This window comes from Rattus rattus, chromosome 2, assembly GCF_011064425.1.
Source record: "Rattus rattus isolate New Zealand chromosome 2, Rrattus_CSIRO_v1, whole genome shotgun sequence".
In the NCBI taxonomy this organism is placed as follows: domain Eukaryota; kingdom Metazoa; phylum Chordata; class Mammalia; order Rodentia; family Muridae; genus Rattus; species Rattus rattus.
Window position 1 is genome coordinate 116358912 of NC_046155.1, and position 18364 is coordinate 116377275.

Consider the following 18364-nt stretch of genomic DNA (forward strand, 5'->3'; position numbering starts at 1 on the left):
GTGGTGAGGCAGCACACTGAACACCAACTTAGAAGTCAGTGGAAAATTCCTCTGCCCAGAGCTAATGAATGGGTCTTTTTTGGTTGGGTTTTTGTTGACTTCAAAAACCTGTAAGTACTGAGACTGGGATGAGAGAGAGCCTGGTGATTTGGGTTTTGGAAGGGCACACCTGGCATTTACCGATTTCCAAAAGGGAGGGGAAGAGGTGGGCAGCCACATGTTTGCTGAAGGCAAAGGGCTGTATCTCAGTCCTTCCTGTTTTGGGTTACAGTGAGGCCAAAGCTCACGGTTAGCATCGACACCAACGTAAACAGCACAATCCTGAGTCTGGTGGACAATGTGCGGTCCTGGAAGCCTGGAGACACCCTGGTCGTCGCCAGCACTGACTACTCGATGTACCAGGCAGAAGAGTTCCAGGTGCTCCCCTGCAAAGCTTGCACCTCTACACAGGTCAAAGTGGCAGGTAAGTATCTGCTTACTTCAGGCTGCAGAAATCTGAACACTGGTAGACCTTAAGTGAAAGGAGATCAGTATCTGTGAGCTAATCTCAGAGTTCTGCAAAACAAAGAAAATGATGAGATCCTCCCTGCAAGCATTGGTTCCTCATTGGTGCATTTAAATATTGTCCAAGCAGGCAGCCTAACTGACATCTGAAATGAATTTACTTAAAAAGAAAGACACATGGGTTTGGAAGCTTCAGTTCATGGTTTGTTAGCCCCGTTGTTTAGGGCAAGAACTAGTGATGGAGGAAGTTGCTTATCTCATGGCATCCAGGAAACAAAGAAAGGAAGATGTTGGAATCCCAGCATCCTCCTCAAAGATTTTTCCAGTGATCTAACTTCTTCCCACTAGACCCTGCCCCTAATAGCATCATGGCAAAGCTTTAACTCATGAGCCTTTGGGGGACACAATCATAGCACAAGGCTTAAGCCTTTCTAGGCTGAGCCTAGCTCCAGTCTAGAAGTTGGGCTTAGATTGTCTCCATACTATTCTCAGTCTTTCCCAGACACATTCTTCTCATGACAGAGGTTGGAAATTCCTATAGAGGGGGGTAGAGAGAATGGAGGATTTCTAAGGTCCGAGCTTAGAACTAGCTCACGATGGGCATACTAGCTTATATCTAGATCTAGAATTCTAGAACTTGGGAGACCAGAAAGGGAAAATGGCTGTGAGTTTGAGACCAGCCTGAGATACATAGTCATAGTGAGTATCAGGCAAACTTAGGCTTCAGGATAACGTCTTACTTCAAAACAAAAGAAAACAAAATGAACTCAGAGAAAAATAAACAACACAATCACAGTTTGCTGGCCAAAACACAGGTCAATATAGAGTGCATCCCACAGTGCAGGTCAATATGAACTGTCAGAAAAGCCTATTTTTCTCACTGAGATTGAGAGGACAGAATGAACATTTGTTTGAAAATAAGTTAGTCCTGTGTCAATGCTTTAAATCTCCTTTTTCTATAGCTTTTGAGATTTCTATTTTCTTCTCCTTTTACATGCCTTATGTTTTATGTTTTGTGATATTACCAGAATCACAGATCCTTAGAGAGTAAAAAAGACTGTCTTAGTCAGTGTTATATTGCTATGAAGAGACACCATAACCACAACTTTTATAAAGGAAATCATTTAATTTGGGTTGGATTGCAGTCTAGAGATTCAGTTCATTATTGTCGTGGTAGGCAGCATGGTGGCATCAGACATGATGCTGGAGAAGTTCCTGAGAGATCTACATCTGGACTGGCAGGTGGCAGGAAGAGAGGAAAACACTGGGCCTGGCTTGGGCATTTAAAATCCCAAAGCCCACCCCTAGTGACATACTTCCTCCAAGAAGGCCACACCTCCTATTCCTTCTCAAGTAGTGCCACTTCCTAATGACATTAAAAAACATGAGCCTAAGGGGTCATTCCTATTCAAACCACTACAGAGACCTTAGACATAATGTAGGTCAATTGCTCCTGGAAATTACGTATTATGTCTTTGGGTTGTAAGCAACAGAATCCAACTTGACTATCTGAAACAAAGAAGGAATTGATGGGCAGGCCATCCTGTCAGAAAAACAAATTAGATACTGAAGAACAAAGCTGCAAAGGACTCCGTGCAGGGCAGCTTTGAGGGCCTGGGCAGCAGGGAGCAGTGGACAACATCTCTAAGCATCCCTGTCTCTAGAGCATGACGAGTCCCTGGGACATCATACTGCACAGCCACTGCCCAGGGAGAGAAGATCTGACTAGGCTTTTCTGAGAGGTCAGGACTTTTATCAGTAATCTTTAGACTGCCTCAAGTCAATACAAGGGTCATTCTTTAAAACCAGAGTGACCTGCCAGAAGGGAAGGGACTCACTAATGGATATTCATTCTATCACACGCTACTGCAAGACTATCACGTGCAACTGCCTGGGGAAGTAGCCCAATCTTGATGAGAAGACTGAGCACTGAGATGGCATAGGAAGTATAGTTTAAAAATCTAGTGTTTCAGAAATAAACCTTGAGAAACTAAAACTCAATACAATCTCTTTCGGCTGATTAGGACATACTTGAGGAAGAATTTGTGAAGCCTCATCTCAATGAAGTGAGAAGCAGTTATAGAGGTCCACCTCCTGAATTTGTTCTTGGAGGAAATGGCCCAGTGTATCAGATGCCTGAGGCAGCACAGCTGGAATCCCAAGGCACCAATTCTCTGATTAGAGTCTGCAAAACATATAGTTTTAGTGAGATGCTAGCTTTGGAGTATGGCTAGAAAAAGAAGGAGGTAGCAGTGGGCAGGACAAGTCTAGAAGAGAAGTTTGCAAGGTAAGAGATCCCATCTAAATAATATTTGAACCCCTACATTCTTCAGGATAGGCTTGGGGCATCTTATAAGTAAGTCCAGATCAATCTGACACCCAAAGGAAAGAAATGAAGTGGAAAAAAAAAAGAATAATCTGGAGAATAAAAGTCTAAGTAACAAAGCAGAAAAAATAGTTCCACATGAATGTCAGAGAAACTAATCTATATTCAAGAAAGGGAAGGAGATAGACCTAGAAGATCACCCTTCTCTTAGCCCTGAGCTTGAGGAGTTAGCCTCGTTCATCATCTACAGGACAGGGCATGGCAACATGAACTTGACACTATGCTAAAATGCTCTGGATGGGGGTTATTTGTGGTTTGAATTCTAATGTTAGAAGGAAATGAGATGCTGGGCATAATCTGTAACACATTCTGCAAAAGGCATCTTTGACTTCATCTTGTTTGGCAGAGGCAAAAAAGAGGAATCAAGCAGCTGTGTCCCCATTTGTAGAGATAAGATCTCACTAACGTAGCCCAGGATAGCCCCAACTCAAAATCCCAAATGCTAAGATCAAAAGCCTGTGCCACCACACCTACCGTGCCGCACTTACTATTAACATCAGCTACAATTCTTTTTATTCTTCTTATTTATGTATGTGTTTAGTGTTTGTGTATATATATGCATGCATGCTCACACATTGGGGGATGTGCATGTATGTGTGTGGTGGTCAGATTTCATATTGGGAGTCATCCTTTATCATTCTCCTGCTTATTTAAATTTACTGAGTACTGAGGTAGTCTCTGAACTGAACCCAGACCTCACTAACGCAGCTAGTCTGACTAGCTAGCTCATTCCAGGGATCCCTAATTTCTACCTTCTGAGCAAGGGAATTATAGGCAGACTGTTACACCCAAGCAGCATTTGTGTAGGTTCTGGGAACTGAACTCAGAATCTTCACATTTGTGTGACACTGAGCTATCTCCACAGCCCTACCTACAATAATTTAGCATCTAGCCCTCAGTATGAGAGGGATAGAGGAGCGCCATTGATTACTAGTGGTTGGACCTTGTATGTTTCAGTTTGCCATTTCTGCCATTTAGGACCTGCAGGCACTTGGCATTGTGGAGGAAAAAGCAACCGCTATCATTATTAAGTAACATTTGAGGCTGTGGCAGCCTGCTGTAATCTTCTGGAGATCTGACCGGCTAGGTGTGGTTCAGGTGTGGGAGTCACATCTGTGATGATGGGTCAGCACCTTCCTCCCCCGGGGATGAGGAGGGTGGGGACAGAAAGAGGGGTGGAACATTTTATCATCTATACACCTCAAGGTGCCATGGTGAGCAGGATGGACAGCCCCAAGGGAAGCTGCAGCCCAGCAGGAAGAATGGCATCCATCAAAGAGTCATTACAATAGCAGTAAGACTCCATACACAATAATTAAAAAGAGATGTGTAAGGAGCTGGAGCTGGGCAGAGGGAGGAGGGATTCCACTCTGTTGGGAGTGGGCATGGTGCTTTCCCTGAGGTTCACCATTAAGAGGGAAGCTGGGAGAAGATGACAAAGTGCCTAGGAAAGAGAAGTATTGCTAGAAAGGAAGGCATATGGGCAATCACCTGATCAGGGGTGAACCAGCCATGAGGAGCACAAGTGGACTATAGGGGAGACCATGAGAGCTCCTAGGATCACAGATGGCAGAGGAGGCCGCAGGACAACCAGGGGCTTTACTTGAGTACACAGGAAGCTAATCAACTCCATGAGTCTGTTGGGTGCTCCTAACAAGGAAGGATTTCCCATGTTTGCATCTGCAGGAGAATACTCAGGTCATCATCGCAGTGCATGGTAGACAAACTCCTGGGATGTCAGTTGCCCCTCTGGCAGATCATTTGAGCTCAAGTCACTCCTTATGCCTTCAGGCAGCATGCAGCTATACAGAATGACTTCCACCACTGGCCTGAATGGATGTAGGAAGATTTCCCCTAGGTTTGGGCTAAACCTTGGGTATACCCTAAGATTGAGAGATCTCACTTTGAGAAGATCCCGACAGGGCAACTGTGAATGCCAAAGTAACCCTGAGGTAGAAGGACCCATGAGATGCCAGGCTCACACAGCAGAGATTTGGGGATTCATGCCTGACAGAATGTTAGCAACACAACCAACTACCTCATGAATGTGCCCAGGCTGGACCAAGAATGTCAGGGTGCTTCTTGGGGGCCAAGTTCCAAAGGATGAAAGTATGAAGGGAGACAATGTTAGACTTCTTTCATGATGTCCTCAAGTCACTTACATTACCATTGAAGGATTCTGCTCTAGCCCCACACCCAGCCTCCCACTGTCTATTGGGTCCCCATGGAAACGGTTCTACCTGATGAGTAGTGTCACAAAAGTGCCAGTTGGGGATGATCGTGCAAGCACAGCTGTCTGTTCACCAGTCTGTCCTGAGGGACACCCACTGTTCCTCTTCCCAAAGGCCACACTCTGCTTTCTGTTCCCCCACTAACACAGCGTGAGGACTCCTCCTATCCACCCCATTCTGTTCATGAATTCTTCTCCTACCTGTTGACTTCTGTCAGAGTCAGCTCCTCAGCCTGGCTACAGAGAGGGGTACATTCTTCTTTGATCCTCCTTTCCTATTTCCAGTCAAGAACCCTCTCTGCATTTTAAGGTTTTGTTGGTGATACGAGTGACAATGTGCTGAAAATGTATGGCCCACCTAAAAACTTTTTTCCCAAGTTTTGCCAGCCCCAGTGTGATTTCTACCACCTCTTGATGTGGCCATGACACTTGAAATTTCCCCTTTGGTTATTTTGCCATCCTCTCTCTTTGTCACTGTCTCACCTTGCCTTGCAAATACCCCCCACCCTTTAACTCCTATGACCACTCTTAGAATGAGCACCATTTCCCATGATAGTTCCAGTACTGCGCAGGCCTACCTGTCCCATTTTCGTGTGGCCCTCAATATCTGAGAGTTCCTGTTTTACATATGAAGCAGATGGAGAAACTGAGGTTGTAGAAATCAAATACCTAAGTCCATGGTTTCCAAAGTGGTAGCCACCAGCCACATGTAGCTGCTTTAATTTAATTGAAGTAAAATAAAATTTCATCCTGTTCCTCACAGTAGAAAGATTTTAAGTGTTTGAAAGCCACATGAACTTAGTGGCTACCATGCAGAACAACATGGAATCTGTTGTCACAGGATGTCCTGGTGGGTGGTGCTAGCATAGACCAATCAAGCTAGTATCTTTCAAATCCCCAGCTCTCTAGCTGCAAACCTATATATGCTGTGTCGTCTTCCATAAACATACATAATCTTAGCATCTCCATCTGAAATGGCCATAGGAGTCCTAGGCAATTCTTGTCCCTCTGGACTAGTCCTTGCCCCTGATTGTATGAGAAGAACAATCCAGTCTTCACCTTCTTCTGACACCCTGGGTTCTAATCTATAAGTACCTGGTGTGTCTGTCTCCCAGAGAAGGTGTTTGTGATTTATTCTTCTCTTGTTCTCAGGGTGTCTGGTTCTCTGCTTGGATAAACCCAGAAAATACCAACATTTAGAGTCTCCCTATGCCCCAGGTCCCCTCCCCATTTCCTAGTAGGCCTAAGTCATTTGAGACAGTTCTGGCCTAGTCAGCCTATACATGAGTGCTGTGAAAAGGCAGGGACTTGGGGTGGGGAGAGATGGAGAGTTGTGGGAGAACCTCACATGCAGGGAGGGATGGAAGAAATCAGGCACACCACTTCCCTGGGATTGCGGTTGGGAGTGGCCTGTGAAAGGGACAAGGAGAGATAACTGCTCGCACTGTGGACAGAAACAATGTTGTAAAGGTTCTGATAAGGCGTCTTGGAGCAGGGGAGGTGGCTGTGACCACAAAATTCCTGCAGTTCTCAGTAGAACCTGCATTTCCTTAATCTATGGGAATCTGATACACACAAGCCTTCCATCTACCTGAAGTCACTCGAACCCTGCTTCCCCTGTGAAACCAGCTGTCCATTAGTTTCTGTCACTGGTGAAACTCTGGAGACAAAAGCCCTGTCAGCTGCAAATGTCATTTCTGTCCCTCTGGCCTCCAACCAACTGCCCAGGGCTGTTTAAGCACATTTCTATGAATTAACTATCTTGTTGATCTAGCTACCTTTTGGGACATGAGCTATTTTTAATCTCTGTTTCATAGACGAAGGGCCCAAGGTTTAGGAAGTTTAAACGATAGGCTCCAGGACTCTACTGCAAACTAAGTCACACAGCCTGGCTCAGAGCCATGTGGAAAATGGCTCTCTTCTTAGAGGCAACAAGGTGGATGGGTACTCTGGGGTAGCAAAGGCCCTCAGGTGGTAATGCCAGCTAGGCTGAAGGGAGCTGAAGAAGATGTCTAAGAGAGAAAGAGATGAGCCCACCAGGAGCCAGGGTGTCTATCCACCTTAGACCATTAGAGAATGGCATCAGGGCTGATGTAACCGAGTCAGTTGTTCATAGTGCCATCTGTTCCCAAAACAAGTCTAGCCTTCTAGGGACATTTGGAAAGCCAACTCTATGCTGTACCACTCAGCATACCCAAAAGAATGCTTATCACTTGCCTTGGGCAGTAGCAGTCAATTCTTCTTCTCTATCCCAGATAAAACCCCAAGCTGTCTTGCTTGGTTGAGAAATCCTTTGAGAGTTTCCCTGGGCATTGTCAGTAACATTGTCCTTTGGAGTTTCCATTAAGAAAGATTAGCTCTGGATCTAGCCTGACTGGAGGCCTGGGATGCCCAAGACTGGGATCCCGGATGCTCTTGGGAACAGATTATTCAGCTTTGTAAAATGACCCAGTTCTCTGCATATTGAACTGGGGTGGCTTAGGAGAATAGATGCTCTCCATGACAAAGAAAAGGGCCAAGGAAGATATATTCAGACAGAAATAGACATATAAAAGGCTCTCTGACAAGATGCGTGTGAGGACTCTGCAGGATCTGCAGACCACCATGCAGGTACAGAAGGACAGAGATCAGTCAGATACACCTCTTCCTTTCAGGAAGTCCTGAACCGGTTAAAGTGGATCAACAGGCTCTCTGGAACAAAGATGGGGGAGTTCGAGGCCCTGTGATCTAAAACTGCATGAACTGTAATAGAAGGAACAGTGGTTGATGTTCAGTTCTTGAAGAGAGGTCAGAGCAGCACACTTCTGTGGTCATCATTAAAAAAGGACCCAGTGATACAGTGACCTGCTCTGCCCTTGAAGTCAGAGTCAAGTGTATGTGGGAAACAAATAGGTTCTGGAAAGAGGGACCTCTCACCCTCCATGAAGCATCACCCTCAAGTCATTCAAGGCGTTACACAGAAGTGTCTGTACTGGAGGAGGCCTGGACTCACAGCACTCCCTGGCCTGGGCTCCCTCTTCCCTGGAGTCAGCATCCAGTTGTAAAGAGAAATGCATATACCCTATGACGTCATAACTCCACATTCTCCTCCAGACTCACCAATATCTAACCTTCCACATGTTCATGAGGAGATCAAAAGCTAGCAGATCAAAAGCAGGATGGTAGAAAGTCCTCCATGACTGAGACATCATAATTAGAGATGGACTGCATCTACTTCTAGAATGGCTCTTTCTAAATTTGAGTCTCTTTTCTTTCATCCACCAAATAGGCATTGTGTTGCCTCTGTCTGGCTCTCCTAAGGCAGTGTCCCTCAGAAGCCATGCACACCACTTTTGGGGACAGGCTTTGCCCTTTAGAGGGCAGACCCCGTGGTTTCCTTGCCTGTGAAGATCACAGAGCTAACAGGCAAGGAGAACAACAGGGATAGAAGCAGAGGTTTCTACATGAGTGACCATAGGACCTTAAAGCAGGTACATTGCCCTTGACTCCAAACCAAAAGCTACAGTGGGTTCAGGGAGGAAGAGCCCCAGAATCCCGTAGTTAACTTGTTTCCAATGGTCTTCTCTAGTGATGTCAGACCAGTGTGGAACTGTTAGAAGGTGGTAGAACTTAATGGAGGTTTTAAGTTCATAAGGATAAGTCCTAGAAGCAGACTGCGGGATATTGGTCTCCTTTCCCTGTTTCATTTCTGGATGCAGAGTAAATGGATTTCCTCTGCCATATGCAACCACCATGATATGCTGTGTCACCATTGGCCAAAGCAACATAGCCTGTGGGTATCAAAATCTCTGAAACTATCAACTGAAATAAGCTTTTCTTCTTTATAAATACATTTATCTCAGCTATTAGTTATAGTAACAGAAAGCTGACTGACACTATACCTGAGACTCTTAAGGACACTGTGATAGGCTGAATCTATGCTGTGATCCTTAGTTCCTGTGAACACTGCCTCACGTGATAGAAAGGGCTTACAATGATGACTAGATTAAAGTTCTGGAACTGGAAGTGTTCTGGGTTATATGGGTGGGTCCAATGTGACGGCAAAGGTACCAGAAAAGAAGTATTATAGGAGATTAGTGAAGAAAAAGCAAAGGAGTGACAGAAGCAGAGGGACCTATGAAAATAGAAGATGGCTATCTCAAAGCCAAGGAGTACAGGTGGCCACTGGAATCTGGAAATGCTCAGGAACGGATTCTATGCGGTACTTTCTCAAGTAAGCAGCCATGCCAACACCTTGACTCACCCCAGAAAATTAATTTCAGACATCTAACCTCCAGGATCATAAAAAATAAACCTGTGGTAATCTGTCACAGCTGCAATAGAAAACACATACCATTCACTTGCCTGGAGTTGTTTTCTCAGCTTTAGTATGCACCAATGTCATATTGCTTCAAAGAAACCACTATCTCACTGAGTCTGCAGAATTCTAAAACCATAGGCTTCTGTAGCAATACTGTCAGCTCCCAGGATGTGTGCTTGATAATGGGGAGGGCAGCGGTCAGCAGAGGAAGGTCGTTGGGGTGGGTATTGCTAATTTTAACTGTGGCCTTCACACGTGGGCACTAGTGGTATCTCAGGGTTGAGGCAAGCGCCTCCTTGATCAAGTCAAGGCCAGAGCAAAAGGCAAGTGGTGTAGGTGTTGTGGTTTGGGCTGGAAGTCCACATGGACTTGCCCTTTGCATTTCATCCTCAAAATGAAAGAGAAAGTGACTACAAGCCCTGCCAGCCATCTTAGTGACGAGCGTGTATTAAGCTATGTTTTCTGCACAGATGGAGGAAGGAGATGGGAGCTAACACTAAAGGAATTTGACTAAAGAAAGGGCGAGGTCATGGGAGGAAGAAAATGGGCAGAACATAGGGTCAAGGATTCAGCCACAAAGGACATGGACCAGAGTGAATGTGGGAGGGTGTTTGGCTTTGAGATTTTTCTCAAGAATAGCAAGACCGGGGGACATCTGAGGGCAGAGAACATAGCAAAGGAGGGACAAGATGGCTGACCTGGAAAGGACTGCCAGCTGGAGGCAATACCTTCTAGAGGTGCCACAGGACAGAGCTAAGATCCATGGCCTCAGAGAGTGCCTCCGCTGAGGGATGCAGGATGAAGTCAGCACAGATCAGGACACAAGTCCTTCTCCATTGCTCCTTTCCATACCACAGAAACTGCTGAGAGTAGAGCATGGGGTGACCTTGCTCAGCTCAGAATCAGGGGCCTGAAAGGTTTCTTTTATCCTAAGAATTATAGCTAGAGACACCCTACAGTGCAAACTCTAAGGAGTCATCTAGAGACAAGGTCTCTCTCTCTCTGTCTCTCTCTGTCTCTCTCTGTCTCTCTCTCTCTCTCTGTCTCTCTCTCTGTGTGTGTGTGTGTATATATATATGTGTGTGTGTCTGTCTGTCTGTCTGTCTCACTGTCTCTATCTCTGTTTCTGTCCCTGTTTCTGTCTCTCTCTCTGTTTCTGTCCCTGTCTTTGTCTCTCTGTCTCTCTGTCTCTCTCTCTGTCTCTCTCTCTATCTCTCTCTCTCTCTGTCTCTCTCTCTCGTTGCTCTGCTATCTCTAGGCCATGGCCTCCTTCTGCTGGGTGAGGTTGGCCCACCAGAGAGACAAGCCAAGGTTACACCTGGCGCTTCTATGTACATCCTGTGGCCATGCCTCACTGTGGGAAGTGGGAGAGTCTAGCTCTGAAATCAGAAGCAGAGTATATGTTACTTGACAAGCAGCCACCCTGCCATGACCTTAAGGAGCATGAGTAGCTATGAACTATGAACTCCTGGGTGTGTGACCACATCGATCAGAGCTCTGCTCTTCCATGTCATGGGAGCAAGGGCCATGGGGCCCCAGATGAACAAGGGTCTGGTGAAGAGCAAGCTACAGCTGTGAAAGAACTAGATGGGAACCTAGTGGACACGCTTCACCCACCATTCTGCTCCTAGGGAAGCCCCAATACCTACATATCGGGGAAGAGATTGATGGCGTAGACATGCGGGCTGAGGTCGGACTTCTGACTCGAAACATTGTGGTGATGGGGGAGATGGAGGACAGATGCTATCCCTACAGCAATCACATCTGTGACTTCTTTGACTTCGATACCTTTGGGGGCCACATCAAGGTAGGAATGTGCCTGGCTAAGGCTCTGAGCCCTACAGGGGGGTACTTGAGGTTCTAGCTGTGGACAGAGACTCATGAGAGTGAACAGGGTGGTGGAGCAGGGGGTAGGAAGGCAAGTGCACCCTTAGGTTCTGCTGAGCTCCTGGGATGTGGCATCATCTGCCTAAGCAGTTTCCCTGAACGCATCCAGGAGCAGCCCTATGCTGTGACCATCTGCCACTCACATGCATGTCCCCGGAGCAGAGGCTCATGGTATCTCCATCATTAGCGCCTTCCTTTCTCAGAAGAAGATTTCACACAATAAACAATAATACCCTGAGTCCTCCACTCTCCAGCACTCCCAGGGCATGTTTTATGTCGCCCCTACCCCCTAAGCATTTTAGGATTATCCCTTCCTCATGGTTGGCTATGGAGGTGGTAAAGGAAGATCACAGCACGTCCACCTATTGTCCTGGGCATTTCCAATCCAAACAGTCTGTTATCCTGTAGCATCCTGTAATGCCTTGCTGGATTCCTTAGTGTAAGAAGGACCAGGCATTCTCAGCCATGTACCCAGAGCCTCTTTGATTTATTGAGTAACCAGGATGTACTAAGTAAAGCCCAGTGACAAAGCACTAGGAACATAATACCTCTGTCCTCTGGGAATGCAGGTCAGCTAGCACAGTGGGGGCTGGGGGGAGATCAGCAGCTGCCTTGGGGCTCCTTTGACTTTCACTTTCCTGTTGCAGTTTGCACTGGGGTTTAAAGCAACCCACTTGGAGGGTGTGGAGCTGAAGTACATGGGGCAGCAGCTGGTGGGCCAGTACCCAATTCACTTCCACCTGGCTGGAGATTTGGATGAACAGGGAGGCTATGACCCACCTACGTACATCAGGGACCTCTCCATTCATCACACATTCTCCCGCTGCGTCACTGTCCATGGCTCCAATGGTCTGTTGGTAAGTGTCTGCTGGAAGGGTGTCTACACATAGGCCATGCGGGGGAAGTGAGACCCTGTACTGTGCTTTCTCACCGACTTCCAGTGTGAATTTGGACAAGTACTGAATCGGTCAGATCTTCCTTTCTTTCCTGTGAGCCCTACAGAGCACAGTGTTACCTTCAGTTTGCTTGGATAGAAGAGGAGAGTGAAACAGTCTGGACTATATTGACCTAGCATCTCATTTTCAGAGCAGGGAATCCAGGTCTTACCACAGAACAGCTGGCATTGGGGAAGCTGAGCTCAGGGCCATGTGGAACACCCACCAGGACAGCATGGGGAGTTGGTACCTCAGTGAGATAAAGCTTTCCGGAACTGGCATGGGGCCATCCCCAGGACTTTGTCATCTCAGTGAGGTGGGAGAGTCAAAAGACTGTGGTGGGAAAGGGAAAACAGTGAATTAAGGCACCCACCCACCTCCCAGATCTGACCTGGGACAATTAGATATGTCCATGGTCCCCACAATAGAGTCAGACCCTTAGAACAGAACTCTGGCTAACTGCATCCAACCAGAATATCTGTGCAACACTGTTAGCGAGGATTTCCTCCTGCCCAGGACTGCCAGCTGCCAAATTGGGAAGGAGCATCTCTCAGCTCCCTTGTCATCTGGCTACCACATGAGGTGCCGGTTGAGGTGCCAGTTACAACCTTAACCTAGCAGCCATTCAGGAACCTACCACCAATCAGTTCTGAGCTGTGTCTGCTGGCTAAGCTATAGAGATAGATCTGAAGGCAGAATCTTGTTGCAGTCTTTCCAAGGTGGAACCAAACTGCATGGCTTGCCATTGAGGTGGTCCAGGTCTCTAGTTCTCTGAGCCAAGCAGGCAGCAGCAGGGCCATATCCTAGACAGACCGGCAGTTTTACGGATTGGCTTTGAATGCTCTTGGAATGTATGGTTGTGTGCCTTCCAGAATGCTGCTGTGGGAGCTGGCCTTTGACACTGCATGCTTTTCTTTGCTGCCTGAACTGATGGCTTTACTAGTGGGTGACTATGCTTGGGGGCGGGGGAAAGGTGTCAATTAACAGAACCATAAGAGGCCATATAGAAACAAACATGCTATTATGCTTTAGAGAGCAGGGGACACAGTGGTGTGTGTGTGTGTGTGTGTGTGTGTGTGTGTGTGTGTGTGTGTGTGTGTGTGTGTGTGATTGCTAACATAATCCCTGGTCAGAAATGGGCAGATCCCAGAAAGAAGGGCCTCTCGCTGTATGGTGCTCTAAGGAGCCTCAGCACCTTGCTCCACCCCGCAGGTCCTGAAGTGCCTCAGGAGGCCATCTCTCCAGTCTCTTCCCTCTTCTCTCCTATGTACTCCTATCCTTGGGAGCCAGTGTCCCTCATCCCCTGTTGCAGGCAGCCCCCTGTCCCCTCATTTATTATTTTATTTTTACAAAGGTTGTTGTATATGTAAGAGTCTTCACATGGAATGTTATGTACGTATACCACGTGCCTGCCTGGTACCCACAGAAGTCAGATGAAGCCATTAGGTCCATGAAACTGGAGTTAGGGCTGTTGTATGCTATGATATGGATACTCGGGACTGAACCTGAGTCCTCTGCAAGAGCAACAAGAGCTTTTAACCTCTGAGCCACCTCTGCAGCCAGTTAAACCAATTCCCTCTGACGAACACACACACACACACACCCTCTGAGTTTTGGGGACAGCTTTCAGCAATGTGACTCTGAAATGTCACTGAGTTTAGCAAACCATTGTCCCCTCAGTTCATGCATCTCTTTGTTCTTTCCCCGTGTCAGTGCTGTGGGACTCGGCAGAAACTCAAAAGTCACCAGCACAGAGTTGTAGGAACGGATGAAAATATCCTGGGCCTCAGTTTCCCCCAGTGAAAACCTGATAGAGTCAACTACAAAGGGTAGTCAGGAGAATGAAGCCAGAAAGCACAAATGACATGCTCCCAGGGGGACACGAAATAGTTGCAGCCCTGTGTGCCCTTGCGTCTCTATGTGGTCTGTGAAAACACCTCTGCTTCCGGTAGATAGCGGCATATGTCCCCAGCGAAAAGTGGAGCCAATGTAGTTAGCTGCTCTTGGCAAACTCTGCATGCACGTGCTCCCTCCCAGCCACTTTGAAAAGTCCCAGTGCTCACAACGGAAGGGTCTTCAGCAGAAACACACTGAGTTGATGGAGCCCAATGCCTGCGCTCCTCTGGTCACAGGGCCCCTTTCTCACACTGCTTTTGCAGCTCACTAAGTCCCTGTTCTCAGTCCACAGAGTGAAGCTGTAGGAATGTCTCCAGTGAGAGTAGCATTGTTGAGAATGTCTTTCTAGCAATATAGCAGAGAGCACCCAGGTTCCCTGGCAGGTGTGAGAGAGGAAGCCTGACTTCAGAAGGAGGCTCTGCACTGACTGTCTCCCGGACGCTAGCCAGTAGAGGTTGGGAGAACTCTCTCCCAAGGAGAAGTTGTGCATGCACTCTCTGCAGGGCCACAGAGCATCTGCATGTGTATTTAGAGCTCCTAAGCGGGACCTTGAACATTGTCTTTCTATTACTGGAAGGCAATCAAGATATTCCTGGCCTGTAGCAGGAGGTACAAAGACCCAAGTGAGAATTGTACTCTCTTCTACCTCCTTTCTTTAAGCCTGGGAGACTGCGCAGAAGAAAGCACGCCCTTTCTGAGGGACTTGCTCACCACTTATCTTTATTATAAATGCCTGTGCCATGAAGCCAAGACGTGCCGAGCTGGTTGCAACTGCTGTGCCCTGCAGGGCTCCAGGTGCCAGTCAGTCCCTAAGCTTCCCTTCCCTGGGGTTTCGCTTGGCATTCTGCTAAAGATGGATGGAGCCCATGATGGGGAAACCCAGCATCCTCTCTGCCAGCTGCGCAGCCCTGGGAATTGTGGGAAAGGCTTTCATTTTCTCAGGCTCACCCCTTTCCAGTGTCTTTGAATGTGTGCTGCACTTTTCAAGATGTGTAGCTATTCTCTCCTTCCCACTTGAGCCCAGAGGTTAGACCCAGACACCATCTTTCCTCTCCCGCAAAGATAGCTTGGTCCAGGGCTGCACTGGGAGACTGAGGTAGAGATGAAGAGGAGGATAGAGAACACTCCAGAGCAGAGCAGAGCAGACATTGACAGTGTGGAAGAGAATGCAGGTCTCTCTGGTCTCACTGCCCCTTTCCAGGTCACATGCTTTCCCTCCGGCAGCACCCTGACCTTGCAAGCTCCATCCTCCCCCATCCTTGCCCCCCACCCCTCCCTACCTTCCCCACACAGCCTTGGAAGCATTCCTTCCCTTTTTAGGTAGGGTTTGATTCTGTTTCCTCTCTCAACTTCTATTTGCATATTCAAAAACTCATTAAGATCTTCAAAACAAATGACCCTTGCCTGTGCTCCAAGGCCAGCTTCTCCTCAGGAATTTTATTTTTAAGTTTTTCTAATAAGGTCAGAAGCTTGGACCGAATTTGCTGGGAGGCTTCTCGGTGATATATTATATCATTTGCACCCTAGGCTGCAGACGTAGCATCCTCTTTCATACCAGGAACCCCTGAAGGGTGCCAAAGTCCTTCATTTCTCCTTTGCACTTAAAAATTACTTCTAGTTGGTTTATGATGCCATGTAAATGCCTAGTAAACAGTTGGCATCCCATATTGTTTGAGGACTGATGACAAGGTAAAAGAATCTCTGTACATGGTCCACATTGGCAATTTCTTTAAAAGAAATATTTCCTGTCTGAGCTTGATTGAATCTATAGTGGAATCCTGCATATCCAGAGAGTCAACCAACCACTAATTTCTGCTTGTGTTTGATTAATTGAAGCACCATTCTTCTTAGAGAAGAAGGTTGTTGATGGGAGCTAGTTCAGACTGGGGTGATCATAGATCACGATGCACGCAGAAAACAGTCTTCAGACCAGGAGCTGCCTCTGCTAGCCTCCTCTAGCACTAACACCCCACCCCCAAGCCCCAACAATGCTCTGACTTGATGACGACTAAATAGAGAGTCGCACTAGTGGAAGCAGTACCTGAGAGCTGTTTCTGGGTCTTTTATTACTAGGCAGAACCTAGGAATTTTCTCCTTTACAATCTCATGACCAGACCCAACTACAGTGAAAGACTTAAAACAGCTTCCGGGAGTCATGAACCACAGATATCAGCAGGCAAGAAGTGATGCAGAAAAACCAAGGGGGAATATAGCTTTAGCTTTCTCAACGAGGATGGCAGAAGGGTTTACACATTATTTCTGGCTAGCATATAAGGACAGCCCCCATTGGGGGAGGGAGTATTCATTTAGTTGCTGTGTCTATCTATATGAATCTATTATCTACCTGTCTGTCTAGCTATCCTATTTTCCTATCCATTTATTCATGCAACTACCATCTGTTTATTATTTACCGGTATATCTACCTAACAACCATATCTATTTTTCTATATACTCACTACCCCTATCTGTCTGTCTGTCTGTCTGCCTGCCTGCCTATCTATCTATCTATCTATCTATCTATCTATCTATCTATCTATCTATCCATCCATTCACTTATTGTCCCTAATAGTCAATTCTGTAAAACATTCTAAGGAGAAACCATCTGCAAGCATTTTTAGCATTCCCTCTATTACACAAGGGATGCTCAGTGTAGCAGACGAGTAAGTCCGTGACTGAGTAACAGCGTGAATTACACTGTGTCTCCCGCTCCAGACTTTTATTTGCTCTTGCCCTGCTTTTCTCCTGACTCTGCCGGCCTCATTGCAATGACAAAGCAAAGGACTGGTTTCTGTTTCTGATGTTGATAGAAATCAAGTCTGCGTTCTGTCCTTGCAAAGGGGCTTGGACACTCAATTCAAGTGGTGTCCACTGAGATGAGGTTGATACTCATCAACGTGTGTAAGAACTGGACTTCCAACAGCAGCAGCTGTTTTCCTTCCTTCTAGTGAAGCACTTTCTGTCACAGAATCTCTCACAAATCTTAGAAGCCAGCTTCTCTCCGAGTGTCAGAAAAATGTCCCTAACTCATTCACTCACTTTCAGAGATCTGAAGTGGAGGGCAAATGTGTAGGGACAAGTCAGAAAGATCAGGAGCAGAAGACAGCAGACTCTAAAGTATAAATTCCCTGGGATACCCCACATCCCTTCTCTGGACATAGTTTCCTCTTCTGCAAGGCCAGACATTGAATTGGATCTTAGAAGTCTCTGCCAGCAAGAGCAGCCGCATCCCCTCCCAGACTTGTCTTTCTGGGCTATTTATAACAAGTTTTCATTTCTCACTAGGAGAGAAGGGAACATCCCACTGGATGACCTTGGCATTGACTGAAATGCCCATTGAAGGAGTGAATGAGCCTCAAGGTCATGCCCTGTCAAAGATTAAAACCAAGATTAAAGGAAGGATGCTCAGTTTTAGAGGCAGATGGCTTGTCTGGTATAAGCAGGCAGTGTGGAGAGTGGAATAAGCCAACAGAGTGAACACACAGGCCTGAAAAATCAAATGTCCCCACCCTGGCTTTGCCCACTAAGCTTTTGTGACCTTGGACAATTGCTTAGCTTCTCCCAGCCTCAACTCACTCATTTCTAAAACAAAATTTGCAAGAGGACTTTGTAAGATTGCAGAGAAATTAAAGGTCTAAGAGGCCAACCCGTGTTCAGCCATGCAGGGCTTGCTGTGGGTATGGTTCTAATAGCTGACAGAAAGCCTGGCAGTTAGGGAGCAAGCACTTGCAATGTAAAAGCCTGGAAGGACCTGGGTTGCTTGCCTTAGATCAATGTTTTTCCATCAGACACAGTCTTGTCAGCTCTCCTACATGGTGGACCACTGAGTAATGGAAGTCTGGAAACAGCCTGGAGGTAGTGTATGATATTGACACCTGGCAGGGACAGACCAGGGTTACTAAGTGTCCTGCAGTGAGCAAGACAGTCCCTTGTAGTGAGTGGCACCAGGGCTAAGGGCAATGGCCTTGGTATTTCAGTCATTGCCAAGGGCATTTGGATGGCTTACAGATTTTCCAGCTCCTGGTACACTGGCAGCTCCTTAAGAGGTGTGGGTTGATCTGAGGTCACAAGGAAGTAGGGAAGATCTTATTGGATGAAGTCACTGGCCAAGCAGGGATGGAAGAACACAGTAAAGATATGCAAAGGGCTCCCACCCTCACCCACTGTACCTTGTAAGCTGAGAGCATCTCTAGGGTGTTTGAGCCAAAGCCAGAGCCTCTGCAGGAGAG

At 46.8% G+C, this 18364-nt stretch overlaps 1 protein-coding gene across 2 annotated transcripts in view; it reads left to right on the plus strand.

Annotated features, from left to right (window-relative positions):
- Positions 1–18364, plus strand: part of Cemip (cell migration inducing hyaluronidase 1) — a 153763-nt gene that overhangs the window by 103618 nt on the left and 31781 nt on the right. For both annotated transcript variants that reach the window (XM_032893289.1, XM_032893290.1), the window contains exons 11-13: positions 272–463; positions 11052–11227; positions 11955–12164. In XM_032893289.1, the coding sequence (XP_032749180.1) occupies positions 272–463; positions 11052–11227; positions 11955–12164 (578 nt within the window). The remainder of the gene's footprint in view (positions 1–271; positions 464–11051; positions 11228–11954; positions 12165–18364) is intronic.